Source organism: Aspergillus neoniger (assembly GCF_003184625.1).
Source record: "Aspergillus neoniger CBS 115656 unplaced genomic scaffold BO87scaffold_1, whole genome shotgun sequence".
NCBI classification, from domain to species: Eukaryota; Fungi; Ascomycota; class Eurotiomycetes; order Eurotiales; family Aspergillaceae; genus Aspergillus; species Aspergillus neoniger.
The window spans coordinates 1,308,656-1,336,415 of NW_020291129.1; the positions used below are offsets into that span (position 1 = coordinate 1,308,656).

The 27,760-nt window shown below is 51.7% G+C and overlaps 12 protein-coding genes across 12 annotated transcripts; 7 read left to right on the forward strand and 5 right to left on the reverse strand.

Moving 5' to 3' along the window:
* Positions 1-294: 294 nt before the first annotated feature.
* BO87DRAFT_9783 (uncharacterized protein) lies at positions 295-885 on the reverse strand. The gene has a single exon (XM_025629710.1). It carries the CDS (start codon positions 678-680, stop codon positions 369-371), a length of 312 nt encoding a protein of 103 aa, XP_025485396.1. The 5' UTR covers positions 681-885; the 3' UTR covers positions 295-368.
* Positions 886-2,107: 1,222 nt separating this feature from the next.
* Positions 2,108-5,723, reverse strand: BO87DRAFT_402853 (RNA-binding ribosome biosynthesis protein MAK21). Its single transcript, XM_025625719.1, has 4 exons — positions 4,878-5,723; positions 3,716-4,827; positions 3,123-3,666; positions 2,108-3,070 (listed from the first exon to the last, which is right to left on the reverse strand). Exons 1-4 carry the CDS (start codon positions 5,688-5,690, stop codon positions 2,183-2,185), a joined length of 3,357 nt encoding a protein of 1,118 aa, XP_025485397.1. The 5' UTR covers positions 5,691-5,723; the 3' UTR covers positions 2,108-2,182.
* A 161-nt stretch (positions 5,724-5,884) lies between these two features.
* On the forward strand, positions 5,885-8,175 carry BO87DRAFT_411841 (putative proline--tRNA ligase AIM10; the record flags this gene model as incomplete). The annotated part of the gene is made up of 7 exons (XM_025626467.1): positions 5,885-6,064; positions 6,117-6,195; positions 6,248-6,291; positions 6,340-6,430; positions 6,490-6,569; positions 6,620-6,749; positions 6,797-8,175. The coding sequence occupies exons 1-7, from the start codon at positions 5,963-5,965 to the stop codon at positions 8,173-8,175; spliced, it is 1,905 nt and encodes a 634-aa protein (XP_025485398.1). The 5' UTR covers positions 5,885-5,962.
* Positions 8,176-8,363: 188 nt separating this feature from the next.
* BO87DRAFT_372056 (nucleotide triphosphate diphosphatase NUDT15) lies at positions 8,364-9,557 on the forward strand. Its single transcript, XM_025622196.1, has 3 exons — positions 8,364-8,665; positions 8,785-8,990; positions 9,142-9,557. The coding sequence occupies exons 1-3, from the start codon at positions 8,566-8,568 to the stop codon at positions 9,448-9,450; spliced, it is 615 nt and encodes a 204-aa protein (XP_025485399.1). The 5' UTR covers positions 8,364-8,565; the 3' UTR covers positions 9,451-9,557.
* Positions 9,558-10,434: 877 nt separating this feature from the next.
* Positions 10,435-10,844, forward strand: BO87DRAFT_421017 (uncharacterized protein; the record flags this gene model as incomplete). Its single annotated transcript, XM_025627036.1, has 2 exons — positions 10,435-10,708; positions 10,786-10,844. The coding sequence occupies 2 exons, from the start codon at positions 10,435-10,437 to the stop codon at positions 10,842-10,844; spliced, it is 333 nt and encodes a 110-aa protein (XP_025485400.1).
* A 572-nt stretch (positions 10,845-11,416) lies between these two features.
* BO87DRAFT_454710 (prefoldin subunit 5) lies at positions 11,417-12,648 on the forward strand. Its single transcript, XM_025628582.1, has 5 exons — positions 11,417-11,458; positions 11,549-11,628; positions 11,699-11,985; positions 12,088-12,205; positions 12,275-12,648. Exons 2-5 carry the CDS (start codon positions 11,577-11,579, stop codon positions 12,340-12,342), a joined length of 525 nt encoding a protein of 174 aa, XP_025485401.1. The 5' UTR covers positions 11,417-11,458; positions 11,549-11,576; the 3' UTR covers positions 12,343-12,648.
* Positions 12,649-12,766: 118 nt separating this feature from the next.
* Positions 12,767-15,490, reverse strand: BO87DRAFT_402856 (uncharacterized protein; the record flags this gene model as incomplete). Its single annotated transcript, XM_025625720.1, has 8 exons — positions 12,767-13,760; positions 13,819-14,402; positions 14,467-14,691; positions 14,736-14,865; positions 14,919-14,961; positions 15,012-15,323; positions 15,395-15,417; positions 15,465-15,490. 8 exons carry the CDS (start codon positions 15,488-15,490, stop codon positions 12,767-12,769), a joined length of 2,337 nt encoding a protein of 778 aa, XP_025485402.1.
* An 875-nt stretch (positions 15,491-16,365) lies between these two features.
* BO87DRAFT_454712 (origin recognition complex subunit 1) lies at positions 16,366-19,009 on the forward strand. The gene is made up of 3 exons (XM_025628583.1): positions 16,366-17,232; positions 17,285-17,421; positions 17,471-19,009. The coding sequence occupies exons 1-3, from the start codon at positions 16,435-16,437 to the stop codon at positions 18,948-18,950; spliced, it is 2,415 nt and encodes an 804-aa protein (XP_025485403.1). The 5' UTR covers positions 16,366-16,434; the 3' UTR covers positions 18,951-19,009.
* A 140-nt stretch (positions 19,010-19,149) lies between these two features.
* On the reverse strand, positions 19,150-20,916 carry BO87DRAFT_372058 (WD40 repeat domain-containing protein). Its single transcript, XM_025622197.1, has one exon. It carries the CDS (start codon positions 20,718-20,720, stop codon positions 19,359-19,361), a length of 1,362 nt encoding a protein of 453 aa, XP_025485404.1. The 5' UTR covers positions 20,721-20,916; the 3' UTR covers positions 19,150-19,358.
* A 184-nt stretch (positions 20,917-21,100) lies between these two features.
* BO87DRAFT_296948 (ankyrin repeat domain-containing protein) lies at positions 21,101-22,161 on the forward strand (the record flags this gene model as incomplete). Its single annotated transcript, XM_025619007.1, has 6 exons — positions 21,101-21,158; positions 21,212-21,237; positions 21,332-21,478; positions 21,524-21,646; positions 21,710-22,039; positions 22,111-22,161. The coding sequence occupies 6 exons, from the start codon at positions 21,101-21,103 to the stop codon at positions 22,159-22,161; spliced, it is 735 nt and encodes a 244-aa protein (XP_025485405.1).
* Positions 22,162-22,258: 97 nt separating this feature from the next.
* On the reverse strand, positions 22,259-25,416 carry BO87DRAFT_348295 (M protein repeat protein). The gene is made up of 3 exons (XM_025620962.1): positions 24,959-25,416; positions 23,414-24,897; positions 22,259-23,358 (listed from the first exon to the last, which is right to left on the reverse strand). The coding sequence occupies exons 1-3, from the start codon at positions 25,131-25,133 to the stop codon at positions 22,423-22,425; spliced, it is 2,595 nt and encodes an 864-aa protein (XP_025485406.1). The 5' UTR covers positions 25,134-25,416; the 3' UTR covers positions 22,259-22,422.
* A 128-nt stretch (positions 25,417-25,544) lies between these two features.
* On the forward strand, positions 25,545-27,429 carry BO87DRAFT_402861 (H(+)-transporting V1 sector ATPase subunit H). The gene is made up of 3 exons (XM_025625721.1): positions 25,545-25,968; positions 26,043-26,562; positions 26,620-27,429. Exons 1-3 carry the CDS (start codon positions 25,665-25,667, stop codon positions 27,230-27,232), a joined length of 1,437 nt encoding a protein of 478 aa, XP_025485407.1. The 5' UTR covers positions 25,545-25,664; the 3' UTR covers positions 27,233-27,429.
* The last annotated feature ends 331 nt before the right edge of the window (positions 27,430-27,760 follow it).

Here is a 27,760-nt window from a genome sequence, read left to right on the forward strand (position 1 = left end):
AGAGGCGATTTAATTTACGATTTTATTTATTTAAACTGGGGAACAGATTACAACCAGAGCAGCGGTCGCTGATTGCGAATCGAGGGCTCGGAGATCCAATGACCGGCGTGCAATGCAGCCGGTCAGTCCGACTGTCCGGAATGGCCGATGACAACATCTACTTCGTATGACGTCCTCCAGCGGGATTGACCACCGGTGCATCTTTACTACCACTAGTAGAGTCTGGTAGGTTACTGGGACAAACCTAAGCAGAAGCAGTATTAGATTTTGGTCCAGGGACAAGATACTCGAGGTCTCTTGTGTCCCCTTCCAAGTTACTATAGTAATGAATCATTCTCCCCCATCTATCCTGACCATCATTACCTTCACTACAAAGTAGCTAATAGATAACTCACTCCACCTCCGTAAAGCTCGACTCGGCTAAGAACAGCAATGCCGCGTTCAGACCCCACCCCAATCAGTCCCCACCGCCCATTGGTCCGTTCCCGGTACAACCTTTGCCTGTTTCCCCAGCCAATCAGCAATTTGTCCAATGTCCGCGGCGGAACCGCCCGATCCAGAACTGCCCCGCATCCGTCCTGAGCTTTTTTCCTCTTTTCTCTTTTTGACGGAAAACCCCTCTTGCAGAGAATTTCCGCTCCAAGAAGTAGGAAGGAAGTGAAGGAACAAAATGGAACCATTTGTTGCTACCTTATCCCGATCCATACATTCCCCCCCCCATCAGCTTCTGAAAATTAAGTTGCACTAAGCAAACGATGTTGTGTGGCATGACCAAAGCTACGCCTCTCTCTTATGCATGAATGATAAGTACCAAGCATAAATCCCCCCCGGTCATACGACGACAACGCATGGCTTCGATAACTTTTCCATGACCCTTGTTCGAATATCGTATGGAGATCTTCTTACTGGTTTTCCCTTGTGCATGGATCCATGCATTCGCATTCCTTCGATGGCAAAAAACATGAAAAAGAAACTAAGCTAACTGAAAAGGTTCGGTTGGGAAGGAAGAAAATTCAAACAGATGAATGAAAAAAAGCCGCCACTGCCAGTAAATATCTGACACTGCTTATATTATTATTTTCTGCTTCTTTTCAAGCCTTGTCGAGCACGCTATGCGCTAGTAGATGGCGTGATAAGCCACTTCTCCACGTGCCTGGGGATTGACTGGTGGGATTACTTACTTTGTTGGGTAAGGAGCAGTAGTTAACTGAACCATGTGCCTTATGCGCGTATGCACGCTCAGCACTAGTACTGCAGGGAGATCTCACCAACATATAACCTTTTGTTCTTTTCTTTAGCCTGAGCCTTTTTTTTTTTTTGTGCTTGGTATGTAAGGTAGTGTAGTGTAGCTACTATGTAGCTTCCGCGTGCAAATTTCAATAATATTATATACGCTATAAACCTCGCTGTACTTAATAGTAAGCCTGCTTCTGTATCATCATCGCAACCAAGATAGAAGAACATGGCTATAAAATAACCCGGAAACAACCCCCCATAACACAACACGGCAACTCTGCCGAGTCGACAAAGTCTCTCTTCTCAAGGTATGCACGCCTTACACCAGACGCTAAGGCTGACACTAGTCTTACGCCTCCAGCAGTCTTGTGTCTGTCCACAATCTAGACTAGTCCTCCAATCTATCTGGGATAACGGCTGGCTTGATCTCTAGTGGCGCCGCTTTTACGCCACTTCTTACGGCGGGAGCGATTGATGGAACCTTATCGGCAGCTAGTAGCTATCAGTTATAGCTGGCTGGTTGAGGATGTAGCTCTCTATGGGATGGTTGGTTTTTATTGTGTGTAATTTGATGGTACTATTAGTATATATGTATTCTTCTTGACAATATTGCACGGCGCAAAGTCTCGGAGAATGAATCCGAGTCTTTGGACTGTCTCTATCGCTGGGTCAGGGGTTGCTGGCGCAAGGGGGATCTGGAGTGGGAATGGAATGGAATGGAAGCCATTATGGCGGCCCGTACCATATTTGCATACTACTTTATTGAGTAGTGTGTTGGTGGTATGTTTAAAGTAAGGGGTATTTATTGGGTTCTATTGCACTTTACTGTAGCTACAGTGCTGTATATACCTGGATTACGATGGAAGATAGACTCCGAACCAAGTGCATGCTTTTGTGGTATACTGCAATAGATAGCATATCAGGGTAGTAACTACAAGCTCCGAATTCACATTCCCTCGTCCTCCCCGGCCAGCAGGGCCGCATAGTCGTCCGCAGAAGCAAATGTCGGCAGGTGCTTGAGCTTGCGCCGCTTCTTCCGGTCAGACTGCTTGTCATCCTTCGGAGGCTCCTCAACCGCTGCGAGTTCCACGTCAGAGGGCAGTTCCTCGTCACTGTCAACGAAGGCCTCGTCGTCTGAAACGTCCATGTCGAATGCATCCTCGTCGTCGGATGGCTCTTCCTCCTTGGCGGCCTTGCCCTTCTTAGCCTTGGGCTTGGTGGCAGGCTGCTCCTCTTCGATGTCCTCCATCTCGTCGTCCGAGTCGAGATTGAGTTCGACTTCGCTGTCACCGCCTTCTTCGTCTTCATCGTCAGACTTGTCGTAAGCGGATTCGAGGTCGTCCATGTCGAGATCGTCGTCGTCGCTGCCTGCTTCCAGATCGGGACGGGAATCAACCAACGCCTTCCAGATCTCGGACTCGGCGCCGCTGAGTTCGGCATCCTCCTCGTCTTCGTCGACCGCATTCTTGGCCTTCTTGGACTTGTCCTTGTCTTGACCCTTTCCAATGCGGTTGAAGTATTCGTGGAAGAAGACATCTTCCGCTGCAACTTCCTCGGACTTCTTCTTCCAGAAGGCCTCCGAGTTGAGAGGCAGCTGCTGGATCGACTTGCCGCCCGCGACCAACCGATCCTTGGCCTCGCTGCCTGCCAGAGGTTGCATGATGGATGAACCACGGGTGAGCGCAGACGCCTTGGGGGTCCGGTAGACGAAGCGGTCGAGGAAGTGTGACAACGTGTGCAATGTGAGATCGGGCTGTCCGGACATTGGCTTGTGGTCGAGCAGATGAGCCGCGTTCACTGACACGGACGGGTGGAAGTGAGACTGGTAAGGCAGCTATGATACCTTATTAGCGCGTGACAGCATTTCATTAGCAGATTAAACTTACCAGTTCCCACAGACATGTCCGGTCGGCATTGCTGTGGCCGGGGTCTCTCTTGCGGGGGTCGTATTGAGTCGACGGCTTCTCCGGCTTCTGTGTGACCTCTGGCTGCTCCTGAGGCTCGTCATCCTCATCAGGAACATCGCGGAACACCTCCTCGTCATCACTGTCGTTCTCTTCCGGCTGATCGAACAAGGAAGCGAGATCGGGGAATGTCTTCTCCAATTCACGGATCAGGTAGAAGACACCACAGATGAAAGCGGGCTGATGCAACCCGAGAACCTGAACGATACGCTTCACGAACGCCTTCACACGGCGAGTGTTCAGGTCGTTCTTCAAGGCCTTGAACAGAAGGTTGAGGTAGAGCGACTGCTTAGAGGATGTAGCAACCCGAGGGTCGAGAAGAGACTCGTATAACGTGCGGTAGAAGCGATCAGCACCAACCTGGTGAGTCGAGGTTATCTGCTGGATCAGCATGAGCGCCTGGATACTGGTGTTGAAGTTGGCGGAGTGTGTGATGCGGAAGAGAGTATCGATGTGCTTGGAGAGTCTAATGACGGATTAGTGATATATAGAAAGGAAGGATATGCGAAACGTACCGTTCACTATCCGAGCTGGTAAACGGGTAGGCTCGGTTGACACCAGTCAGAACTGCAGAGGTCAGTTTATCCCGCACCTCTTCAGTCTGAGCCAGACCCTTATCAGCGTCCTCCTTCCCCTTGTTCTTGTTGTGCTTGTTGCCATACTTTCCATTCTTCTTGCCCTTTGGCTCCTTGTTAGGCCTCAAGAGAGCAACAAAGATGGAGAAATAGATGTCGAGCAACTTCCGGGCAACGGTCTCCTCCTTGACACTCAAGACCGTCTGGTTCAGCGTGATAACTGCATAGTATTTGGCGTGTTGACTCTGACCAGGACGGAAAAGAACTTCCTCGACGGCGGCGATGATGGTGGGCTTCATCAGAGGGTGCGCCTGTTCAAGTTGCAACAAGAGGTAAGATGCCCGCGAAGCAATCTTCTTCGAAGTATCTCCCAATTTGTTGACTAACAGTCGCAAAAGGTTCGTTTCCTGCTCCGGCTTCTCCTTGAGCAATTCATAAACGTAACTGACAGCTCTGGAGCGAGAGAACTCAATCTCGTCATTACACCAGACTTCAAGGATCTTAAGGACTTCAAAGAATTGATCCTTCAAGAAGTGCTCGTACGCCCAGACAATCAAGTGGCTCTTCTGAAGCCCTCCAGGGAGAGGGTCTCCTTCGGACCACTTGCTGCCTGCGCCTTGCAACGCAGCAATAAGAGACGGCTGGTTGGCAAAAGCCCGGAGTCTCCTGTCGCTAGGAAGTAGTGTTCCTTGAGCGAACATATCCTTGAGCGATCTCAAGACTTCCACGGCCTGAGCACGACTGCGCTTCTTTCCAAGGGCAATGAGGTTTTCCATTGCCTTTGTGTTGTGAAGAGGCGATTCCTGTACAGCAAGAGTCAAGGCAGAGGTCTTATCGCTAAGCGTACCGGTAGACATGATCGTGCTGTAGAACTTGTGGGATGAAGAGGCAGATGCTTGCTGCGCTTCCGCGTACATCTTGTTTTCCTTCTCGAGGAGGGAGACGGCGTAATCGTAGAACCGATCCACCACATGGCGAGGCAGAGACTTCGCTTGTGCTGTCGGTATAGAGGGCAATTCCGTCATGTACCAATCGGATCTGGGTCGAACAGACTAAGGGCTACATTAGAAGGATATATGTGGATTGGGCTGGTTATACTCACGAGTTTGGCGAACTCCTTGGGGAAGACAACTTCGGCGGTAGGTTCCTTGTTGGCTTTCTCTTTCTTGGCGGGTTCTTTGCTCTCCTTCGCGGCGGGAGCAGGAGCTGGCTCCTCATCCTCTGACGGTTCCTCATCCTCGTCATCCTCGACTTCTTCCTCGTCATCCTCTTCGCCATCATCTTCCTCGCTTGCTTCTTCCTCCTCGGCTTCCTCTTCCTCCACCTCGTCGTCCTCTAGGTCGTCAGGGACAACCTGACCGGCCGCTGCCAGAATACTCGACAGTTCCTTCCGGAGCGAAGCGTCGTCGGACTTGCCCTTGGATTTCTTCTCTGTAGCATCTTCAACTTCAGAGTCCGAGCCAACCCCGGCGATGAGATCCAAGTCTTCCTCCGTGCCTCCGAGGGCCAAAATCTCCTGCCGCAAAACATCGTCCTGGTTCTCCTTCGATGCCGGCTTCTTATCCTTCGAAACAACCTTGTCCTCCCTCGCGATCACCTCACCATTGCGGTCCCGCTTCTTGCCTTTGTTGTTCTTGTCGTTGTTGAACGCTTGCTTCGGCTGGGGCTTGGGTGCAGGTTCTTTCTTCTGTGGCGTATCACTGGGACCCGACTTTCCCTTGTTGTTCTTGGGCTTCTGCTTCGAGGCGCTCTGGTCCTTCAGTCGCTGTTCGATCTTCTGTCGCAAGCCGGCAAATGCACTTTCCTCTAGTTGTGGAAGGGCATCAGGACCGGGGGCGGAGTCGTTAACTGCGACACCACCGTCGGGGATGATATCGTTTGCTCCGGAGGAGCGCTTCCCCTTACTTTTGGCCATGACGATAGTTTTACGGCCAAATGTAGACTTGATGATGGGGATTTGCATCTACTTTTTTTCTGCCGCCAAAAAATTGAGGAGAGCCGCCAGGCCGCCGGAGAAACGGCGGGCCGAGACCCATGGGTCTGCGCACGGTCCATCCGAAGTTGTCGAGTTTCGCATGTTTGCGATCTATTTACTTGCGATTGATCTGGCTTGGTTATGGTGTCATCCATTGGTTTGGATGAACATTACTGCCAAGTACTGAGGGGCTGTCCTGATCGTCCGGCCTCATGATTTCCGGGTTTCGCCCGGTTCCGGGCCGTTATTCCGCAACATGTCGAGCATACTTTGGCATTGCTCGATTCCATAGAACATCAAAATGCGCCTTTCATGTAGATGCTCTAATTCACTCTAAACCCAGCAGTCCCACTGACTATTCTCTAGGTAGATGGGCGCAGTCGGGTGTCTAATTTCTGGATCCCGACGGGCGGTATTACCAAAAAGCCCGTCCAGGGTGAGAAAGGTATTGATTATGGCCATCCATCGCAATGTTGACCGCTTCTAATGTTGCTCAGAGGATGCCAATGACCTCTTGATCCGAGGTGGCTTTTTGCGACAGGTGAGTGTCATCCCCAATTTGATGGATATAGTTCTAACTCAAATCTAGGCTTACTCGGGAATATTCCATATGCTACCACTGGGACTGCGTGTGCAAGATAAGCTGGAGCGTCTCATTGACAAGCATATGCGAACAGTCGGTATGTATACAATAGGCCCGCAGTTATAGAGTTCTTCCTTATCATGTGGATCAATGCAGGCGCATCTAAGGTGTCATTATCATCTCTATCCGCCCAGGAACTTTGGGAGCATTCTGGGCGTCTCAAGGAGGGCTCGGAGGTATGAATTTCGCTGTGTAGTCATCGATTTTTTGCTAATATCTGTCTCAGATCTTTCGCTTTCAGGATCGGAAAGAGTCCCGCTTTCTTCTTGCCCCAACTCATGAAGAAGAAATCACCACTCTGGTAGGACATCTTACCAAATCTTATAGAGATCTGCCTGTGCGAGTGTACCAAATATGTGAGTATATCATCCACAGCTGAGAACAACAGCTTACATCAACCTAGCAAGGAAATACCGAGATGAACAACGTCCCAGACAGGGCTTACTTCGTGGGCGTGAATTCATCATGAAGGATCTCTACACTTTTGACTACAACGTTGAGAATGCCCTGAAGACGTACACGGCTGTTAAGAAGGCTTACACAGAGCTCTTTGATGAGCTCAAGATCCCTTATCTGGTTGCTGCTGCGGATTCTGGGAACATGGGCGGCAGCCTAAGTCACGAGTTCCACTTTGCTAGCAACAAGGGCGAGGACACGGTTATCAGTTGTTCCAGCTGCGATAGTGTCTACAATGAGGAGCTTGCCGACGGCAAGGCTCATAATATCGACGACCAGCAGGTCCAAGTCGGTCACGCATCCGGCTTTGACATCGGTGAAGTTTCCAACGAATCAGCGAAAGCTGTTTCTGTTGGCCTGTGGATGGCGATATCACACGACAAAAACACACTGCTGCGCTGCTGGTATCCGCAGTATACCTTGAAGGACCCTAGTGAACCGCCAGCTGAAAGGGAAGTCAACTCCCATGCCGTCAAATCTATAGCCAAGGCAGCCGGCATAGACCTCGATATCAGTATTGAGAACCCCCTGGAACAATGGGCGACTCACATTCAGTCAGAGGAGGCTTCCAGCCAGCGGCCCCGAGTGTTGGATGTGTATGACTCATACGTACGGGCATACAAGCGCCCTCCCTTGACGGACACACTGGACGGGATCAACCGTGCGGTGGAGGATATTGACTTTTCAAAACTCGATCGCTTCCCAGGAACCAACAACTATCTCAACCTTGTACGGGTGCACGAAGGCGACCAGTGCTCGAAATGTGGCCAAGGTCTGACAAAGACCCACAAAGCCACCGAACTTGGTCACACGTTCCACCTTGGCACGCGATACAGCGATGTCCTCCAGGCTTCTGTGGTGGTTGACCGCGCTCACCTCGACGCAGGCGACCGTTCATCGTCTCAAAAAGACCAGTTGGTCCCAATGCAAATGGGCTGTCACGGTATCGGAGTATCGCGCATGATCAGCGCGGTAGCAGACAACCTGGCAGATTCCAAGGGACTCAACTGGCCCCGGGCGATCGCTCCCTACGAAGTCATCGTCGTCCCTGCTAAGGGATTGGAAGAGGAAGCCGAGAAAATCTACGACGCGCTCACCTCACAGCACACCACTGCGTTGGACGTCATCCTGGATGACCGCGATAAGCAGATGGGCTGGAAGCTGGGCGACGCAGATCTTATTGGGTACCCTGTGATTGTGGTCATAGGCAAAGGCTGGAAAAAGCAGCGCACCCTGGAAGTGCAGTGTCGGCGACTTGAAGTACGTGAGGATGTTGCCTTGGAGGCTCTGCCGGAGTTTGTGGGTTCTTTGCTTGAAAAGCTGTAGGGAACTTCACTCACTCGGGCTGTGTTACGGGCAGGCAATGCAAGCTGCGCCACACTATCACATTGGTAGAATCACTGTACACTATCACTCTTAATTACTACTAGGTAACTTCCGTTAATATATACCCCTCCATTCCGTTAATTAAGCACCCGCCACTTTGCATCAGCCTAGTCTGTTAATCCCGCCTTGCAGTAGTCACTTTCAATACTGGTGAATCTATTCACACAGTATAAAGATTAGACAAGTAGACTTGATCTCGCTGCAGTATTGCAGCCTGCGCTCATCTCTCATCACCTGAACATTACCACTACTAAAACAAACTCATTCCGGTCCCATTCATTCCACATGCTCAGACACTTGCCATTCCGACCCGAACCAAACCATCAAAAAATGACCACCCACACAAATGCCCGCGTCGGTGTGGCCGTCTTCATCTTCAACGGTCACAACGAATTTATTATCGGTCAGAGAAAAGGCAGTCACGGTGCTGGTATGTACCTATCATCTTGATCACTATAATGATTACCACGAGAACATCATCGTCTAAATTAATATAAATTGGCCGCTACTACAAATTTCTATAACATACTGATATACTTCCAAATTCAGGAACCTGGGCCCTTCCAGGCGGACATCTCGAACTCAACGAGTCATTCGAGACATGTACAGAGCGGGAAATCCTCGAAGAGACAGATCTCAAGGTTCAAGACATTCGTTTCTTGACTGTCACTAACGATATCATGAAAGATGAGGGAAAGCACTACATTACTGTGGTGATGGGGTGTAAGCTTTGTGATGTTGATGCGCAGCCTGAGGTTAGCTTCTTCCTCTGCCATTTTCTTCCTTTTTCATTATTTCAAATCACATTCACGTGCTTGATGTTATTATAAATATATTGTGGTCATGTGGACTTTTTCTTCCATATTCACTATTGTCCATACAGAGGTATATACTAACAACCACCAGCTCATGGAACCGGACAAATGCAGCGGCTGGGAATGGACAACCTGGGAACAGCTACGAATGGATTATTATGCTGGAAAGGGTCGTCCTTGGGTTGAGAGGAACTCTCGGAAGTTAACCCCAGCAGCTGCCTACGATGAGGCTGTCTTTTCTGAAAAGGGAGAGATTATTCCTGAGGGTGATTCGATGGAGGTGGATGTAAGTACCGAGAATACTAATCCTCCCACTCGACAGCTCTTTCTTCCTCTGGTGAATCTGTTTGAGCAGCGGGGTGGCTTTGATCCTGTTGTGGATTATTGGATTGCAGATTAGGGAATTGGGTGTGGTTCTGTCTCCCTCTTTTTGGATGTTGAGGGGTGGTGATGTCTAGTGATGTGCTGGTGCACGGTTTATTGCGACAGGAATAAAAGAAATTGTGCTTTGTTCAAGTGTAATTTGGCAGGCTTGATGAGTACTAGTAGTTTCAAAGGGATGCTCCGATACTATGGATATTAATGCTCATGACAATGGTGGTGACAGTGCCTCAAACATCAATTCTTTGAATGACCCGTCCTTGAAGAGTGGGATGCTATCAACCTTAATTCCTCTACAATGAAAGACGTTCCTTCTTTTGGTAGAGGCAATGCAGTCCAATACTTTTTTCAGCTTGTCTTCTCACATTCACCAGAAATGCTGGACATGCCAGGGATATATTCACAAAAATGGAAATTTCCTATACAAGTTGAGAACAGGAAAGAACAAGTTCAAGCCTTTAATGTAGAACTATGCAGCATCGAAAACTGCCGCTTTGGCTTGCATATCTCGAATCTCGAGATATGAGGTTATTGAGTAAGTGCAATAACGGATATCAGCATCAAATCCCATTACTCAATGGCATTTTCCCTAACAAGCAGAGTCCATCACATGTCCACTTTATAAAGACCAGAAAGTCCCCCCTTCTCTTCTTATCTCGAAATTGAAGTTATATATTTAAGTTCAGACAACTCGGACGTCATCGGCCTAATGGCTCTCGCTATTATGTTGAAGATTAATCCCATAAACCTGGGCAGATTCCGTATCATCTATATGACCTACCTGGATCTACGAAAATCGACTCATTACCAAATCCGAACACAAACTAAGAGCTGAAACAGCCTGGGATATACCTGGAAGTACTATACAGGGCATCTCTATCCACCTTTTCATGACTATCACAATACACCTGCTGAAGTTATAAAATACCCACACCCAACTTCCCAACCAAATGTACAAAACAAGCCTACTTTCACAACCAACAGCAACACGCAATCCTTCAACATGGGAATCGAACTAACCTCACCCGAAGTCAGCCGTCCTGCATCACCCGTTCTCGAATGTACACTCACTGCAAAGGCAGAAGCGAGCCTCGCCGAGAATTGTCTCACATATAAGATCTCGCAACTTTTTCGTGACGCCCCTGGAGCCGTGTACAGCTTAGTGGTTTACGACAAGTTCGGTGTGAGGAAGTTGACTCTTGAGAAAGTCCGACGGTTTGGAGTTGTTGAGCGTCAGCTAAATTACTATCTGGAGAAGTATCCAATCGAAGATGAGGGTGAGTATATTCAATTTCACGAGTCTTTTATCGCCTCATGCATATCCCAAGCTTTTAACTGACTCTTGTAATTCTAGATGACCTCGCGGTAATGCGAAATGACTTGCAAACCATAGCCTATTCTTATGACCCGTGAGGATTCGACTTTGCACTGAAACTGCAGATTCAAGCTGTCGTTCGTGATGTACTTACTATCTATAACTTCACGACGCTTTTGTCTGACAGTGAGATGACCGTCGGTGGTGTTGCTGATTACTAGATATGTTGGGCTGCCTATGGCCCTGATTATCTATACAAATTTCTGGATATAGAGAAGAGATACAGACAAAATACAAATACACTCGTTGCTTGGTGCAGAACAATTTGCGACTGCCATTTGTAGAGCTACCTTGTAAACATTCTATAGCTTCAGTATCACATAGAATAGAGTCTCTTAGCCTGACCAACAACACACAACTCAACAATGTAAATCTCATACACTATAATATTTCTATAGCACCTCCATCATCAAACAAATGATATATACCCCGATAAAGCATCCACATAACCCTCCTCTACACTCCAGCAGTTAACCAACAAATATAGGGCTGCACCCAACCACCCGCTGACTAACCCACCCAGCACAACCCACCACTTATGCACCCTATGCACTTCCATCCCCACCATACACTCGACCTGAGACCGCGGGCCACCCTCAAAGCTCAAAGCCAGCATCACCACCACAACCACCACTACCATACAACCCAGTAAGTAAGTACAGCACAAACCCACCCACAACCTTCTCCCTCTAAACCCTAACACTACACCCCCCAATCCAACCATCTAACCACCATCCCACAGATATAAACCAAAAAAAAAAAAACCAAAAATGCCACCCCCCAACACCCCCGCATCATCCGACTCCCCCCCTCCGGGCTCAGGTACATCCTCCCCCCCCCTTCTAATAAACCCACCACCCACATACCCCCTAACAAACCACACACACTCCAGTAAACATCAACTCCCTCTCCGTCCCCCAACTCCGCGCTCTCCAAACCCGCCTATCCTCCGAACTCGAACACCTGACGACCTCGCACGCGAAGCTTCGCGCCGCACAACTCAAATTCAAAGATTGCGTGCGCTCCATCAACGAAGGTGTAATTGGGTCTCAGAAGAAGGGCACCGACGGGAAGGAGGATATCCTGGTGCCGTTGACGAGTTCGTTGTATGTGAAGGGGAAGTTGGCGGATCGGGAGAAGGTGCTGGTTGATGTTGGGACGGGGTTTTATGTTGAGAAGGTGAGATATAGATACCCTTTGTTTTGTTTAAAGCGTCTAGGTTGTTGGTTGTTGGGAAGGAGGTGTATGTGTGTGTGAGGCTAATGCGTTTGGATTGTCTAGACTGCCGCCAAAGCTATCGAGTTCTACGAAAACAAGGTCAAGGAGCTGGAGACGAATCTTACCGAGTTGGAGAAGATTGTGCAGACGAAGAGTCAGCAGCAGAGGTTGTTTGAGGATGGTAAGCATTTTCTGCCAATTGAGTGCATTGTTGGGTTTGGTTCGTGGTAAACTAATGATTGGTTTCTAGCTTTGAGACAGAAGTTGCTGGCTGAGGGTGCTGGGTCTGCTGCTACTGCGTCTGCGGGTGCCGGTTGAGTAGATCTGGACTTATAGCATAGGAGATTGCGTGGCCTTGGGACGAAGGTATAGTCGGAATGAACTACGACTAGAACTGTTACACCCTAGTAAGGATGCACTGGAACAGACCTGTCTGATGTCACCCAAGCCGCGGGTTGCAAGAGACAGGTCCGCTACGAGCACGCCAGCTCCATTGAAGGAACTCCACTGTCACCTGCAATTCAGAAGGACATAGACTTGGCTGACATTCTGGAGGTGGTAATATCAAAAACTGGCAAATTGGAGCTAAGCTATATCAATGCACAACACAATACCATAGTAACGAACCCCTCCGCCTCCATCTGCCCTTATCTCCCCCCACGCCGCCGTAGTCCTGCGTGTTGTCGACACGCCAAGGAAGTCTCGGTCTGACGCCACCTCGGACCTTGTCGCCTCAATGAGACTAGAACAAGGTTCCGAGGTCTGCATTGAGCAGTCCAGCCAGATCGGTCATGCCCATGACCGGCGACGAGTCGCTCGATCGGCCCTGAACCGTCGTGGGCTTGACGCTCATGGCAGAATTGGCCCCAAGCCGAGACTTCTCTCCAGAAGAGGTTGCGGTGGTCCGTACAGGACCCATTAGTCCCGCAACCTGCTTCACCGTGTCGACAAACGCCCAGAAACCTTGGCTTTTCTCCGAATTGCCCCCTGCCCCTCTTGCCGGGAAAAAGCTCTCCAGACTTGAGTCATACTGAGCAGCATGCCCGATAGCCAAATTGGCATGTTCACCCAAGAGATTGTCCCAGTGAGGGTCGAACAATGATGCGCCCCAGGAAGTGTTAGGCTCCGTGGTGAAAGGACCCGCATAACTGGCCGGCAGCTTGTTGGACAACGCTGACGCATTTGCACGGCTATACTCATCGTAGCGAGCAATCTCTAGGGTATAGTTGGTACCTTTGATTTTGTACCGAATGGCGGACTTCTCGATAAATCTAGCCACCGGCGCGGATTGGGAGAATTCGACCTTTCTCTCAGGCATGGCCGAGATATCGTGCATCGTAGCGGTGCTTTTGAACTTGATGGCACCTGCAAAATCTCTCAATGCAGCGTCAATCGAACTGGCCTGGTAAAATTCCAGAGACTTCAACTCGAGCTGCCAGTCAGACTTTTCGAAGTCAACGACGGCTACCTGTAGGGGTGGGCGTTTGTCGCTAGATTGGCCGTCCTGACGGGGTTTAAGCCACCTTCGCTGGGTGGTCTCGTATTCTGATGCACCGGGGCTCCTGGCGAACTCTGCCTCCAGTCGAAGCATGGAGTTGCTTTGGCCTAGGAATTCGAAATTCACTGAAAATGCAGGCTCGGCGCTGCTCAGCGATTGTGCCGTGCTTAGATATGGCTGAAGCAGATGGGTAGCCCGGTAACATCTGGCAAGAAGTTCGTCTTTATGGACCTTGAGGCTGTAGGGATGACAAATGATCAGTGACTTCGCCACAAACACAACGGAGGGGAGCTTACCCTGGTATCAAGCGTCCCTTAGTCTGCTCGTGCAGTATCATCTCTCTGAACTCTTCCAGAACATAGTATGGTTTGTCGTCCGCCGGAATGCGGTACTGGTCGAGTACAAACGAGCCGAGATTGACCCGCATACGCAAGTGCCCACGAACAACGACCACGCCCTTCAGACATCTCTCGACCATGCTCAGAAGCCGGGCATTATTCTTTGATTGGATCAGACTCGCTCGATCGGGCCACTGTTGCGCCTCTGAGCCCTGGAGTGGGGTCCCACGGAGTAATGGCTTCGCTAGGCGGGCGTCCTTCTTCACGACAATCTTACTTTTCATGGCAGTCGGAGGTTCGACGAGGTAGAGTTTGCCTTTCACAACATAGTTGGCAACAACCTCAGTCCACTTTGTTCTGAGGCGTCGGACGATCTGTCTCATGGCTTCATCGTTGTGCCCCATAGCACAGATATGATTGGGGAGATCTTTTGGAACAAAGACATGACAGTTGAACTTGACCCGTATGTGATCGAGGGCCTCGAGATGCGGACCCAGGGATTCCGTAATAGAAGGTCCTTCCTTGGGCCATAAGAAGAGCATCTACAAGGGAGTGTCAGTCAGGCGGTCGAAGAGGTATGTAAACGGGTAAGCCCATTTTACTCACGAGGTCCGAAAACTCGGAAGAGGAATCGGGTTGCTTTTGCAGTATCTGGAGCCTGGCATTGTATCTCTCCTTCAACTCCACACGAGCTTCTTTGCTGACTGAATGTGCCATGATCTTCTCCCATCCCACCTTCTTCTTGCCCGCGTTGCTGCACTTCGCAACGATAGTGAGAATGATAACTTTTGCAGCTGCAACCTGAAACGGCTCGCCCCATAGGTAGATGGTCTATCTCCGTTAGTGTGCGCCTTGGTGGAGGCAAAGGAGCTTACATTGTCGTTATAGAAGGGCGGCTTTATGAAGGCACCTGTACGTCGGCTAATCTCTTCAAAGACCTCATAGCGGCCATGCGCCCCCGGTGGCTTCCTGATTGAGCCAGTCAATCTTGCAATGCCAAAAAATCTGTCACAGCTTTAGTACATTTTGAAATAATATTGTAAAAGGCATATGCATACTCATTTTTGAAGGTACCGAAAGGCGCGGGTAATTTGACGAGGCCTGTAGTTTTATGAGCGACCTTTGAATCACATCGCAGGATCTGATCTTACCCGTAGGCTCCAGCTTGCCTCTCCACTTAGATTTCGCAGGTGAGTCTCCAAAAAGGTTTGCCTTAGGAGATACCCCGCTTGAGCGTCCAATCCGTCCGCGATACCCTCCACGGCCTCGTGCTGGTCGTGGGACAACTGCGGGGCGCACCGGCGTGCTGAGAGTGCCTTTATTGCCAGGTGCAGCTGGGGGCTGCTTGGGAAACTCATCCGGAGTGGGTTTGGGACCGTCTGGTATAGATTGATCAGTTCCGGTCTTTGCTGTGGCTTGGGATGGATAGTAACCTTGCTTTCCGTAGCCCGGAAGCGTCCATTCTAGGACACACAGAGGTCAGTTATACGCAACTAAGGAATAAGTAACCAACAAGGACAAAGACAGTATCTACCCTGGGCTCCTGAGGACTCGAAGCTATTTGCAGTTAGCCAGTGTCTGTCACAATAGATTCTGGGACTTACTCGACGCGTGTCTTGTTTGCAGCCATTGTGAACCGCGTGAACTTATTTATCAAAACTAGATCTGAAGATCACAGAAGGATCTAAACTGCAGTTAACACAGCGCTGGTGAGAAAAAGGAAAAGTTGATCGAGAGAATGGGGAATGACGGGATTTATGAGAGGGAGTGGTAGTGACGGCAGAGTTGATGGTGAAGGAACAGTGCGAGGACGGTGAAAGCGAAAGAGAGACCGGAGTGAAAACGGTGGGATGGTTAAGTTTACCGAGAAACACTTACTGGCTGGCAGGAAGAACCCGGTGAATTCTCCCAAGAATCCGTTTTGCATTAGAGACAAATCTACAAGCAAACCACGCGGATCGAATTCCTGAAGCAGCTTCTTACTGGGAAGGAGCAGGTCAAGTGAAGGCAGTTAAGGTAATATTGCTTCATTCTCTACGGCGAGAGTCACGTACAAGACCTGTGAAGCTGTGTGAAATGATTAACAGCAGCAGGAGTCAAGTGTGAAAGAGTGGAAAGAGAAGCTGGGGCTTTTAAATATGGTTCAGTTCTTAATGAAGAAGTAGCAAACAAAATGAAGCAAAAAGTACTAATTTTCGGGCATTAGTCATGGACTGCAGCCATGTTTTATTACAAGGCTTAAAGCTTCTGTTGTAAAACCAGACATTACTAGGAGTACTTCGTAATAGTTAGTAGATAGAGTAGTACTGGAGTGGTGGTTTGTATGGCGTTTGCTATGCGGGCACATTCGAAGTATACGGGAGGCAATACCCGCTGTCATTGGCCAGAAGCGGCTGCGCGTTGCCCAAAGTGGACAACGCGCAGCCGGCGCGCCTTTCCCTTTTCTGTCTTTTCCGTCGCCGGTCCAACAAACTAATCAATCAATTATCATCCATCATCCCATCAATCACTCCAATCACTTCTGTACGGCCATCGCTGCCCCTTCCATCCTTCTTCACTGGTCTCTGCAGGACAATGGTTTCTGACTCTGCCGATGAGGCAGACAAGTCGCGGTCCCGCAAGTCTAGTGTCCGCAAGCGTGCTCAGCTATGGATGACCAAGGGAGGTCTTGTCCGTGACGACTCCGACGACGAACTCGGCGAAGAAGACCACCCCTGGGAATGGATCTACGACCACAACGACGAGAACAACGATCATAGCGAACAGGCGACTGCAGAGGATACCCCCAGATCGAGCCGGAGACGCACCCCTCGCCCCAATGCCAAACGCCGCCGGACTATTGTCGGAGCTCGGATGGGCTCGTTCGAATGCGCCTTGGGCCAGGTGGTGCTTTTGAAATCCCCAGAACCAGGCAAAGATTGGATTGGCATTATAACGGAATTTCTGGAACAGGAGGACCCAGATGCTGAGGACGAGGTCATCAAATCGGCAAACATCATGTGGTTTGCTTCCCCGGATGAATTCATGTCAACCCGGAACAAGCGACGAACCGACGCTTTGCCCAACGAGCAATACCTGACTGCCGATTTCAACGTCAATCCTCTTACGTCGATCAATGGCAAAGCTACGGTGATGTCCAAGGATGCATTCTACGCCAAGTACCCAGACGGTGTTCCTCCGAAGGGAAAAGAAGAACTCGCGGAGTTCAACAAGTGCATTGTTGTTCGGAGAGGAGTGAACCAGCTGCAAGGACGTTATACAGAAGAGTTTGTCTGGGAGGATGTGTTCCGGGAGGATAGGGTCTTTGATCTCATTACCTTGATCAAGGATGGGTTGAAAGCAGCCAAAAAGCGCAAGCAAGTCGACGAAGATGTGAGTGATGTTCCTGATCGTGGTGGATTCACGGTGCTGACGTATATTGAAGTATGACGAGAAGAAGGATAACATCAAGGAAGAGGACGAATTCGTTCCCACCACACCTAGGAAAAGACAGAAAGTGGCTACAAACGCTACTCCCCAGTCGCGGCGTCAAAAGACCTTTACCACCCCAGCTCATAAGAGGTAGGCAGACAAGCCTTTCCAAGCAAACATTGATTAACATATCCCACAGAATCGTCTTCAAAAAGCCCCTCGAGTTCACACCTCTTGGTACTCGTATTCTTTCACCCACTCATTTCGCCTCCCCGTACCGCCAGGCGCGCACGTTGCTGCACGTTTCCACCGTGCCTACATCGCTCCCATGCCGAAAGACAGAGTTTGAAACAGTCTATAGTCATCTCAGTGCCGCGATCATGGAAGGGACAGGAGCCTGTATCTACATTTCAGGGACGCCGGGTACTGGAAAGACAGCAACGGTTCGCGAAGTCGTTGCGCAGTTGAATTCGGCCGTCTTGGCAGAAGAGATGGACGATTTCATCTTCGTTGAGATCAACGGCATGAAGGTCACCGATCCCCACCAATCTTACTCAATGCTCTGGGAAGCGCTCAAGGGTGACAGAGTATCGCCTTCACATGCCCTCGACCTTCTTGAGCGGGAGTTCTCACATCCATCCCCACGACGAGTGTCTTGCGTCGTTCTTATGGACGAGCTCGATCAGCTTGTCACAAAGAATCAGTCCGTGATGTACAACTTCTTCAACTGGCCTGCACTTCGTCATTCTCGCCTTATTGTCTTGGCTGTCGCAAACACCATGGATCTTCCGGAACGTACACTCAGCAACAAGATTTCCAGTCGTCTGGGTCTCACCCGTATTACCTTTCCAGGATACAAGCACACAGATCTGATGGAAATCATCAGCACCCGCTTAGCCAACGTACCAGGAAACATCGTTGACGCAGATGCCATTCAATTCGCCAGTCGCAAGGTCGCCGCCGTTAGTGGTGACGCCCGACGTGCCTTGGACATCTGTCGACGCGCCGTCGAAATTGCCGAACAGGCTAGCGAAGCAGCAGCCCAAGAACCAGACACAGACAAACCCGACGCAGACGACACCGAATCCCTACCCCCAACACCCAGCAAGACCCCAGCCCGCAGAGAAAAATCTCTCAAACAGTCCGCCCAGTCCTCCCCTCAAAAGAAACCTCCTACCAAACCACAAACAGTCGGCCGTGTCACCATCGCCACAATCAAACAGGCCATCCACGAAGCCACATCAACCCCTCTCCAACAGTCCCTCCGCTGTCTCCCCCTCGCCGCTAAGCTCTTCCTCGCCGCCATGCTAGCCCGCGTCCGACGCACCGGTATCTCCGAATCAGCATTCGGCGACGTTATCGACGAAGCCAAACGAATCGCCGACGCGGCCGTGGCCGTGGCCGGAGCAGCAGGTGCCGGCATCAAAGAGTTCCTATTAGCCGGAGGGACCGGCGCTCGCGTACGAGCTTTGGGCTACGCTGCGATGGAATTGACGAACTCGGGCGTTCTCGCCCTGGAGTACGGAGCCGGTGCCAAGGGACCGCTAGGTAGCGCTGCTATACCGCATCGCGGCGATCGCAGCGGAAAGGTACGACTACGTGTCGCTGCAGAGGATGTCAAAATCGCTTTCCGCGAGGATGACGAAGCCAAGGGGCTTGGGTTGGGCTTGGATCAGTGATTTACCACTCACTATATTCGGGACAATTTAGATGATAGATACTGTATAAGAACAATGATACCCATATGTTTTATTAATTAATGAAACAATACAAATACGAAATGAAACTATACTAAGACACCACCTACTTTCTACAACTTACAACTATAAGAACAGACACATCCAATCTAAGCAATTATATGATACATTCCTTTTATGAGCCCTTCCCAGGGAACCAAGCTGACATCCCAAATAATTAACGCTAAACTCCTAAGTGCATACACAGCATGACATAACATCAAAGCTAGAAAAACGAACCCCCCTTAAAGCAGCTCCTCCCCACACACCAGGATAAACAAACTGAAAAAAAAAAGACATCGGGGTATTGATGATAATGAGCAGAAGCACACCACAAGCCACACTAACAAACTAATACCTCTGTCTCCCCAGAGTCGGGGCCCAAGTAACAGGGTGAGATTCTTCCGTGGCCTCATCATCCGGCTTCCAGATCTTAATAGTCTTATCAGCCTCACCAGTAATAAGACGCAGACCAGTCCGATCAAACGTCGAAGCCATAATACCCGCCTCGGCTTCCAGCGAACCCGGCTGAGCGACAGCATCGATGCTCTGGAACTGGTACCCGGTCTTCCAATCCCAGAAGCACATGGAGCCGTTATCACCGCCGGAGAACATGACGTTGTCTTCGTTGACGGAGAGGGTGTTGATGATGGCGTTTTGACCATCGAAGTTCTGCATGAAGTCGCCCTCCGGGCACTTCCATTGCTTAATGGAGCCGGTGCTGGCGGAGGCGAAGGTGAATTCGCGGGGGTGGGTGGCCAGAGCGCGCACGCCCTTCTTGTGGTGCGTGAGCACGCCCATGGATTTACCGGCTGCGAGATCCCACAGGCGCACGGTGGCGTCGAGGGAGCCCGAGATGATCTGCGGGTCGGCTTCCTGGCACTTGACGTCGGCGACGGTGCCCTTGTGGCCGGCGAGGACGTGGACGTTGGCGCGGGTACGCATGTCCCAGACGCGGGCTACGCCGTCGCGACCACCTGTGACGAGGAGGTCCAGACGGGGGTGCAGGTCGAGGGTGTAGACGCCGCTGAGATGGCCGTGGTAGTGACGGATGACTTTGTTGGTTTCGAGATCCCAGCACTTGACCATTTTGTCTTCACCGCAGGAGAAGAGGTAGGGATGTCGGGGGGATACGGCCAGACCGCGGACGGTGGAAATGTGACCAGTGAGAGTGAGACGGAGGGCACCTGTAGCCAGGTTCCAGATCTTGATGGTTCGGTCGCCGGCACCACTAGCAAACCACTCGTTGTTGGGCTCGACGGCCAAACTGCGCACCCAACCCAAGTGACCGGAGATGACCCGCATGAGCTTCCATGGCGGGTGCCAGTCGGGTCGTTGCTGTTTCGTCGCCGAGGGACGTTGAATGAGACTCTTGGGAGCGTTTTCACCGCCGACGCCGCCGGCTGCTGGGCCGGGGGCCTTCTTGACGAGGGCCATGGACGCGCCGCTGCCGTCCACGGCGGCTTGGGACTGTGGTTGGATTTTGGGACGTTTGGCGCGTCCAGCGGCCACGGCTTTGGCTTGCTTTTCGGCCAGCGCTGGGGGGAGTTCCTTCACATCTTCGTATTCTGCTTTGCGCCGGTAGGACGTGGCGATGGAGCCATTGGCGACGGAAGGGGTGACCATAAGGTAGTCGGAGCCGAAGAGCTCGGCCGTCCGCTTGGCGGAGAGGCGCACTGCCTCGTCTGGGGTGGTAGAGGGAACGACGTCCATGGTGGTGGATTAAAGGGTATTCCGACGCTCGGTATGGAGGTTTGAGCTGCTTGCTGCGGAGACGTGTCGTTGGCGCGTCCTGAGCCCCGGGGCGGGGTGTATTGGGCTTTTAGTCGAGATCAGAGGTGCGCCTCATGCGAAGTGTACTAAGCACCGGGATGACAGGAGAAAGCGCGGCGCAGGCGTGGAATTGGTGATGATTGAAAGTGAAGGCGAAGTTGGAATCAGCGGCAGCGAAGCTCGACTTGATTTTCGGCGGGCGGCGAGCTAGTTTATGCCTGAGGCATCATAGATACTCTCAGGTGTCGAGGCCCAGATGCCAACCCCGCCGATTGATTAGTTGATGCTATTCGATCCCATGTAATTCTGCCACATCCATCATGAATACCGGCCAGGAAGCTAAGTTTCCTCTTCACGAGGCTGCCCGGGAGGGTAAAAGTACGAGGCATCCAACCCGATCATTGTGATAAGCTCTGACAGATCTACTCCAGCTCAAATCGCCGAATCTCTCCTCAGTGTACGTGCTACTCCGAAGCTGCCCCGCACCGCCATGAGAGAGCTCTATACAGCCTCATTATTAGCTCGAAACATCCCCCGCTGATGCAATCTAGGCCAACCCCAAGCTATCAAACGTCAAGGATGACGATGATCGTCTCCCCATCCACTGGGCAGTAGCATACAACCGTCTCCCGATCGTGGAGCTACTGATATCCAGCAAGCACTTTGATCCCGATGTCGAGGTTCGTCATTACCTCAACGTCTAGAAACATACCACGTCAGAACCCTCACTAATATATCCATAGGATGGCTCCGGCTGGACACCTCTCATGATCGCATCCAGCTTGAAGAACGCTGAAGGCGATCCCATCATCGACCTCCTACTCAAGAAAGGCGCAGACGTAAGCACGAAGAGCGTCTCGGGCCAGGTACATCCCCTTTCTTTCTCCTAGGCTACCTTCTCCCTAACATGGCGTCTGTAACTACGATAGAACGCCCTCCACTTCGCAACCTCCAAAGCCAACCTCTCCACCGTCCGCACCCTCATCGCCAACAAGTGCAGCGCAAGAGTAAAGGATAGGCGCGGACAACTACCTCTGCACCGGGCAGCGGCGATTGGATCGTCGCCCATCATCAAGATTCTCCTGGAAGACGGAAAAAGTCCCGTGAACGCGACGGATGTAGATGGGCTGACGGCTTTACATCATGCGGTATCAGAGGGCCACGGCGATGCGGCGATTACGTTGCTCAAGGCCGGTGCCGAGGCAGATAAGAGGGATTCGAATGGCGTTTTGGCCATTGATATGGCTCCGGATAGCAAGGTTAGTCTTTTCACTTTTTCTTTGTGGTCTTCTTGAGGTGGGAGTGTGTGCTGATAGTGGTATGTGTATAGGTACGGAGCTATATCCTGCAAACAGCGGAGAGGGAGGGGATTGAGTTATAGTTTATCCATATGTTGGATAGGGAAGGACAGATGGATGGAAGGAAGATATAAGAAGGATTAATACCCGGAGTCTATCTTTGATACTCTCAGGCTCATCGAACAACTGTTTCCATATTATTTTTGTCTTAGTAATTAACGGATTCATGACATCTTCTCTTTCAAGGCATGTCTCACATCACATCGTCTAAATCGGAGTCTAGCCCGAACGAACAAATCTATGTACAGGGCAGCAATAACAAGTCTACTACGCACAAACACCTCTTATTTCATGGTGCTGTCAACCAACTCCCGATAGATCTTTTTGAGATCTGCAATATCGGCCTGAAGCTCTTCCACCTGTTCGCTCTTCTCGCCGAGCATCTCGAGCGTCGTCTGGTATCTCTGGTCAAGATCCTCGAGCCGCTTCTCAAGATCTTGCACGCGAGCATCGGAGGATCGCTTTTCCTCCGCCTCGCGCATCAAGTCAACGATTTGCTGGCGCGCTTCATCACGTTGTGTAGTGATTCGAGCGAGTTCGTCTTTTGATGCTGCGCGTTCGCTCTCGAGGCGACGGACTGTGGCGCTCATGCGCTCAACAAGCTGTACGGACGGTCCCGCTCCTACAGTGGACTCGGAGATAATGTCGTTGATGCCACGCGAATGCTGTGTCGCTGCTCCGCCATAGGCCGAGGGCGTCCCGGAGCGGCTGAAGTACTCGTCGGGCTCGAAAGTGATCGACGGGGTTTCTGGGACAGCATGGTGAGAGGAGCCGTTGGTTTGAGGTGGAGAGAGCATCAAGGTCGAGCTGGGGAAAGAGTTCTGGCGAGTGGGAGTGCCAACTTCTGGCGAAGTTGGTAACGTCGAGGAACGACGGCTCGTGGGCCGGAAGTCTAGTGAGACAGGCTCCAAAGCACTTGGTCTCCGGCTGTAGGCAACGGGGGACTGCGTCCGTGCCTGCTGGAGCAAGGCGGGCGGCGAAATGGTCTGCTCGCGCCATTTGGTTCGCTCTTCCTCCAGTTTCTGCGACCATGTGGCATCGAGCACCTTCTTCTGTTCGATGAGATCCTTTTGAGCCAGGGCCAAGTCATCCGCCGATTTCTTCAGCTTCTGCTCCGCCTTCTGTAGTTCTTGCATGCGCTCTTCGAGCTTTCCTTCGAGGTCATGCTCGGCCTCCTTGGCATTCTCCAGGTCTTCTTCAAGTCTTTTCGCTTTGAGGTTCTGTGCACAGTTAGTCTATCTGGTGCCATTGCATCAGGGACTTAGGGCGTCTTACCACTTCGCGGATCTTCCGCCGCATCTCGCCCTCCCGTCGCGCAACCTCATCCCGCTCCTTCTCGACGTTCGCCAACCGTGCCAGTAGTGAGCCTTCCAAGGTCTGCCAATTCTCACTGGCGACAGCATACTGTGTTTGGAGGGTTTCGATCTGACGCAGGAGTTTGGCTTGCGCATCGCCAGTAACACCGGATGATGCCTCTTCTGCCCGAGACCGCAAGGACTCCATCTTACTTTCCAGCGCCGACTGCTCCCCCTTCAGCTCAACCTCTAACATACGCGCTCGCTCCTTCTCCTGCTCAATGGTTCCCTTCAAATCGCTGATCTCTCTATTCAGCTTCTCTTCACTGATTTCACGTTCGATCTTGGCGCTTGCTAGATCCTCCTCCAACTGGGTAGCGCGACGCTTCTCCTGCTCGAGTGCCTCGGATTGAGCCTTGGCCTCTGCAGCTTCCGCTCTGGACACAGCTCGAGCGAGCTGTCCTTTCAATTCCTGTACAGTCTGGCTGAGTGCGTTACGCTCTGCCGTCGCGGCTTCCAGGTCCCGAGACACCTTCGTTTGCGCAGAGAGCGAGTCATTTGCTCTCCTCTCGGCCGCCTCGGCCCGTTTGGCTCTGATTTCTGCACTGGCAAGATCCCGTTCCAGTTTCTCAGTCTTCTTCTTTGACTCAGTCTGCGCCTTTGCATTCTCTGCCAATTGCTGCCTCAGTTTCTTGATCGCGGTTCTGTGGTCCATTTCCGACTTGGATAGCTTTTGTCCTTCCTCGAGCAACAGTGCGATCTTTTCGTCCTTTTCTCGAAGCTGCTTTTCGACGCTCCCTGGCTCTGCTGTAGCCGCTGCTTTCTTGGCAGATTCCGCGGCTTCCTTGGCCAAGTACTTTAACTTGGACTGCAGCGCATCGATCCGTTCGATATATCCGTACATTTCCTCCTGCCACTGAGACTCTGCGGCTTTGTGGTCCGCCTGTAACTGCGCAATAGACTTGTCTTGGTCGCTGGAAGTTCTGGGGCTGTCCGTAGGAGTATCCGTCATTGGCAGTGAAATCGTAGGCGCGGGAAGTTGATCAGGCTCGGGAGATGATGCGCTGTCTTTTTGTGTGGTATCATGTGTCGCATTAGAGGTGTCTGCTGAAGCAGCCTCCTCAACATTAGAAGTTCCGGTCTGCGAAACGAGGTCCTGAGAGCGGCGTGACGAGACGGCTGAGTCCTGGCTCATCCGAGGAGCCTCTGTGGCTGCAATTACTTCCTGCCGACTGGAATTTCGAGAATGTATCCCTGCACTTCCATTCTGGGAATCAAGACTAGCATCAATATCCATGCTCGAGCGTCCACCGTTGCTGGGAACCGGACTGCTGACGGGGGAGGGGGCATGGCTGGAAGGCTGCGAGGAAGTATTGCCAGCGGTATTCGACTTGACCACGGCACGAGCCAGGCGTTCTTGAAGGCGATCATTCTTTCGCGCATTCGACGAACTACGTGATATACCTGGTAACTGTTAGCAATCTGGTATAGTACAACCGCCCGAATCGATCAAGTGTCTCCGTACTGCTTGTCTGCTCATTTGATTTGGGCTTTGTAGTCGCAAGCTTAGCCTGTGATTGTTTCTGGTCCTCCTCTTCGGCCAGGATCAGATCCAGCCTGGACTCAACGCCGGCAACGGCTTGCTGCAGGAAAGAGCCCACTTTCCATTTCGGCTTGGAGCCCTGAGAACCCTGCGACATCGTGACGGCTGTAAACTTTGTTGCTCCTGCAAACTAGGATACCTAGCAGCAAGAATGCGCCAATTCAATCATGGAAAGCGAGGAGTTTTGACGATGATGCGATCTGATGCCGGCTTGTCGTCACTTAGAGGAAGACGAGGCCGTAGTACTAAATCGGACGCGGGAAGAAACCACAAACGAGAGACTAGCTTAGAGAAGCACGAATTCCGAGGAAGTGGAAGAGCAATGAGATCCAAAAAGAGTGAGTTGTCCGACCGGAGTCGGAGAGGAGGGGCCGTTCAGTCGAGACGTTGCAGCTTGCGTGGACTCCGAAGAAGCGATGAAGCGCAACCGGCTTGGCGGCCGGGGATGGAGAGACACTAGACAGAGTGACGGCGAACGTGATTCGTATCATCATCGGCTCCTCCCTGGCCGTTCCCCAACCTCCTCCTCTTTCACCACCTCCGCAACCCCCCCGTCCCTCTCTCCCCTCAATCCAGTTTTCTCCGTTCCGGTTGGCTCCTGATTTTCCCCCCCTCCTCCGGAATCACCATGTCGTCGCTACCCCTGGAGCCACCCACCTACCTCAGTTCGCTACAGAACAACATCCGAGCTCGTCCCATCCCATGGGAGGGAGCTGTCCGAGCGGGAAACATCACCGATGACCACCTGAAGAAGATCAAGGCGGTGGACAAGGTTCGCAAGGAGCAGCGGCGTCAGACTGTCGAGGGGGATCTGGCTGGTTATGTTGGTCTACTCTCTGGTGGCTCTGAAGGGAAGAGCGTGCTGGACTCCGCTTCCAGGAGAACCGATATTGTGCAATACATTCTCGTGCTGGCCGCGGATTTGATCAACGGTACAAACACCTTCTCCCTGATCGGATTGCGATAGTGATGATGGAAATGGATACTGATCATCCCGGTTCTCTAGATGTCCCCTCCCTCTCGACCGCCCTGGTCGCGCATCCCGACCCTTACAAGCCATTCCTTCCCCTCTTGCGTCACTCCACCAACCCCGAAGACCCAATCCCTCTGCTCACCTCCACCTTCTTGACCAACCTTGTCTCCGTCAGCCTGGGCACGTCATCTAAGCCAGCTGCGCGGGATGACGAAGCGCTTCCGCAGTTGTACACCTATCTCTCTACCCTGACCCAGAACCAAGACAGCGGGCTGCAGGATATCGGGGTTCAGGAGCTGTCCGCATTGCTACGAACCTCGAGGTCTCGCGAGATCTTCTGGAAGCAGAGGCAGCAGACCGTTGAGCCGTTGATTGAGATCCTGCGTGCAGCTACGGGTGCAAAAGATAGCAGCTCCAGCACCTTGGCTGGCAGCTCGCGCGCGATCGAGCCTGGTCTTGCCGGTGGTGTTGGTCTCCAGCTGTTGTACCGGGTCTTGCTTGTCCTCTGGCAGCTCAGTTTTGAAGGAGAGTTGATTGGTGATGATCTGCAAGCGTATGTGACCTGACTCCTGATGGGTTTAAGATGGAATGAGGCTGACAATGGTTATAGGGACTACGAGTTTGTCCAGCTGTACACACACCTCCTACGCCTTTCTCCGAAGGAGAAGACCACGCGACTCCTCCTTGCGACCCTCAACAACCTCCTGTCTAGTAACCGCACCACCCTACTCCCGGTCGCAGTCTTTGTCCGCCTCCCTGCCCTCCTCACGAACCTCGCCGGCCGCCATCTGACCGACCCCGATCTCCTGGAGGACCTTACATTCCTGTCCGAAATGCTGGACGAGTACACCAAGACACAGACGACGTTCGATCAGTACGCAGCTGAGCTGCAGTCCGGCCACCTCCGGTGGTCCCCGCCCCACCGCAACCCTACCTTCTGGAAGGACAATGCCCGTCGCATCCTCGACGAAAACAGCGGTGCACTGCCGAAGAAGCTGTCCGAAATCATGTCTAAGAGCTGGGATAACGACAAACAGGTGCTGGCGATTGCCTGTAACGACGTGGGTCACTTGGTGAAGGAACTGCCCGAACGGCGGGCACAGCTGGAAAAGCTGGGTCTGAAGACTCGTGTCATGGAGCTGATGACGGACAAGGACGAATCGGTGCGGTGGGAGAGTTTGCGGGCGGTTGGCGAGTGGCTGCGCTACACGTTCGATGACTAGAGCTCAATAGAGCAGTGTGACGTGATGTGACATATTACCCCGTGCTTGTTTGATCTGCTTCTGTCTGGCCGAGCACAGACCTGCTCCGGCTGTATTGTATGGATTCTCAGCGTAAATCATTTCGAAATGCCATTGTCGTGTGCACATAGCCAACAAACTCGGTCCCGATAAGGTTTCCGCTCGGAAGCACGCAAGCCATGCATAGCCCGCCCCCTCGTGGCGACGATCAATGTCAAAGTAGATAGATAAATCTGGAGAACATGTCTGGGGAAGAATTAGGGTACTGTGTCATGCACACTCTGATCTGAGACATCAGAATCCGATCTACGCAGAGCGCCCAACGGCTGTTCTGAGCACGACGATTGGCAGCAGCGGTGGATCGATGATCGGCCGCTATACAGAAAGCTGCGGGTCCCGCTTGGGTTCGCCTTATCTCATCGGTCTCAACTCTTAGTTTCTCGCACTGACCGGTAAGACTTTCCACGGGCTCGTGGCACACCTGCGGCTTGGGATTCATCTCCTCTCCAT

Coding starts and splice junctions, on each gene's coding strand:
- BO87DRAFT_454710 (XM_025628582.1), top strand. CDS start 11,577: ATGCCACCCCCCAACACCCCCGCATCATCCGACTCCCCCCCTCCGGGC. Junction 11,629..11,698: donor CTCCCCCCCTCCGGGCTCAG/GTACATCCTCCC, acceptor CACACACTCCAG/TAAACATCAACTCCCTCTCC. Junction 12,206..12,274: donor GCAGAGGTTGTTTGAGGATG/GTAAGCATTTTC, acceptor ATTGGTTTCTAG/CTTTGAGACAGAAGTTGCTG.
- BO87DRAFT_372058 (XM_025622197.1), bottom strand. CDS start 20,720: ATGGACGTCGTTCCCTCTACCACCCCAGACGAGGCAGTGCGCCTCTCC.
- BO87DRAFT_348295 (XM_025620962.1), bottom strand. CDS start 25,133: ATGTCGCAGGGTTCTCAGGGCTCCAAGCCGAAATGGAAAGTGGGCTCT. Junction 24,898..24,958: donor ATCAAATGAGCAGACAAGCA/GTACGGAGACAC, acceptor AACAGTTACCAG/GTATATCACGTAGTTCGTCG. Junction 23,359..23,413: donor GGCGGAAGATCCGCGAAGTG/GTAAGACGCCCT, acceptor AACTGTGCACAG/AACCTCAAAGCGAAAAGACT.
- BO87DRAFT_402853 (XM_025625719.1), bottom strand. CDS start 5,690: ATGGCCAAAAGTAAGGGGAAGCGCTCCTCCGGAGCAAACGATATCATC. Junction 3,667..3,715: donor ACCAGCTCGGATAGTGAACG/GTACGTTTCGCA, acceptor ATCCGTCATTAG/ACTCTCCAAGCACATCGATA. Junction 3,071..3,122: donor GGACATGTCTGTGGGAACTG/GTAAGTTTAATC, acceptor AAGGTATCATAG/CTGCCTTACCAGTCTCACTT.
- BO87DRAFT_402861 (XM_025625721.1), top strand. CDS start 25,665: ATGTCGTCGCTACCCCTGGAGCCACCCACCTACCTCAGTTCGCTACAG. Junction 25,969..26,042: donor GGCCGCGGATTTGATCAACG/GTACAAACACCT, acceptor CCGGTTCTCTAG/ATGTCCCCTCCCTCTCGACC. Junction 26,563..26,619: donor ATTGGTGATGATCTGCAAGC/GTATGTGACCTG, acceptor CAATGGTTATAG/GGACTACGAGTTTGTCCAGC.
- BO87DRAFT_9783 (XM_025629710.1), bottom strand. CDS start 680: ATGGTTCCATTTTGTTCCTTCACTTCCTTCCTACTTCTTGGAGCGGAA.
- BO87DRAFT_454712 (XM_025628583.1), top strand. CDS start 16,435: ATGGTTTCTGACTCTGCCGATGAGGCAGACAAGTCGCGGTCCCGCAAG. Junction 17,233..17,284: donor GCAAGCAAGTCGACGAAGAT/GTGAGTGATGTT, acceptor CGTATATTGAAG/TATGACGAGAAGAAGGATAA. Junction 17,422..17,470: donor ACCACCCCAGCTCATAAGAG/GTAGGCAGACAA, acceptor CATATCCCACAG/AATCGTCTTCAAAAAGCCCC.
- BO87DRAFT_372056 (XM_025622196.1), top strand. CDS start 8,566: ATGACCACCCACACAAATGCCCGCGTCGGTGTGGCCGTCTTCATCTTC. Junction 8,666..8,784: donor AAAAGGCAGTCACGGTGCTG/GTATGTACCTAT, acceptor TTCCAAATTCAG/GAACCTGGGCCCTTCCAGGC. Junction 8,991..9,141: donor ATGTTGATGCGCAGCCTGAG/GTTAGCTTCTTC, acceptor AACAACCACCAG/CTCATGGAACCGGACAAATG.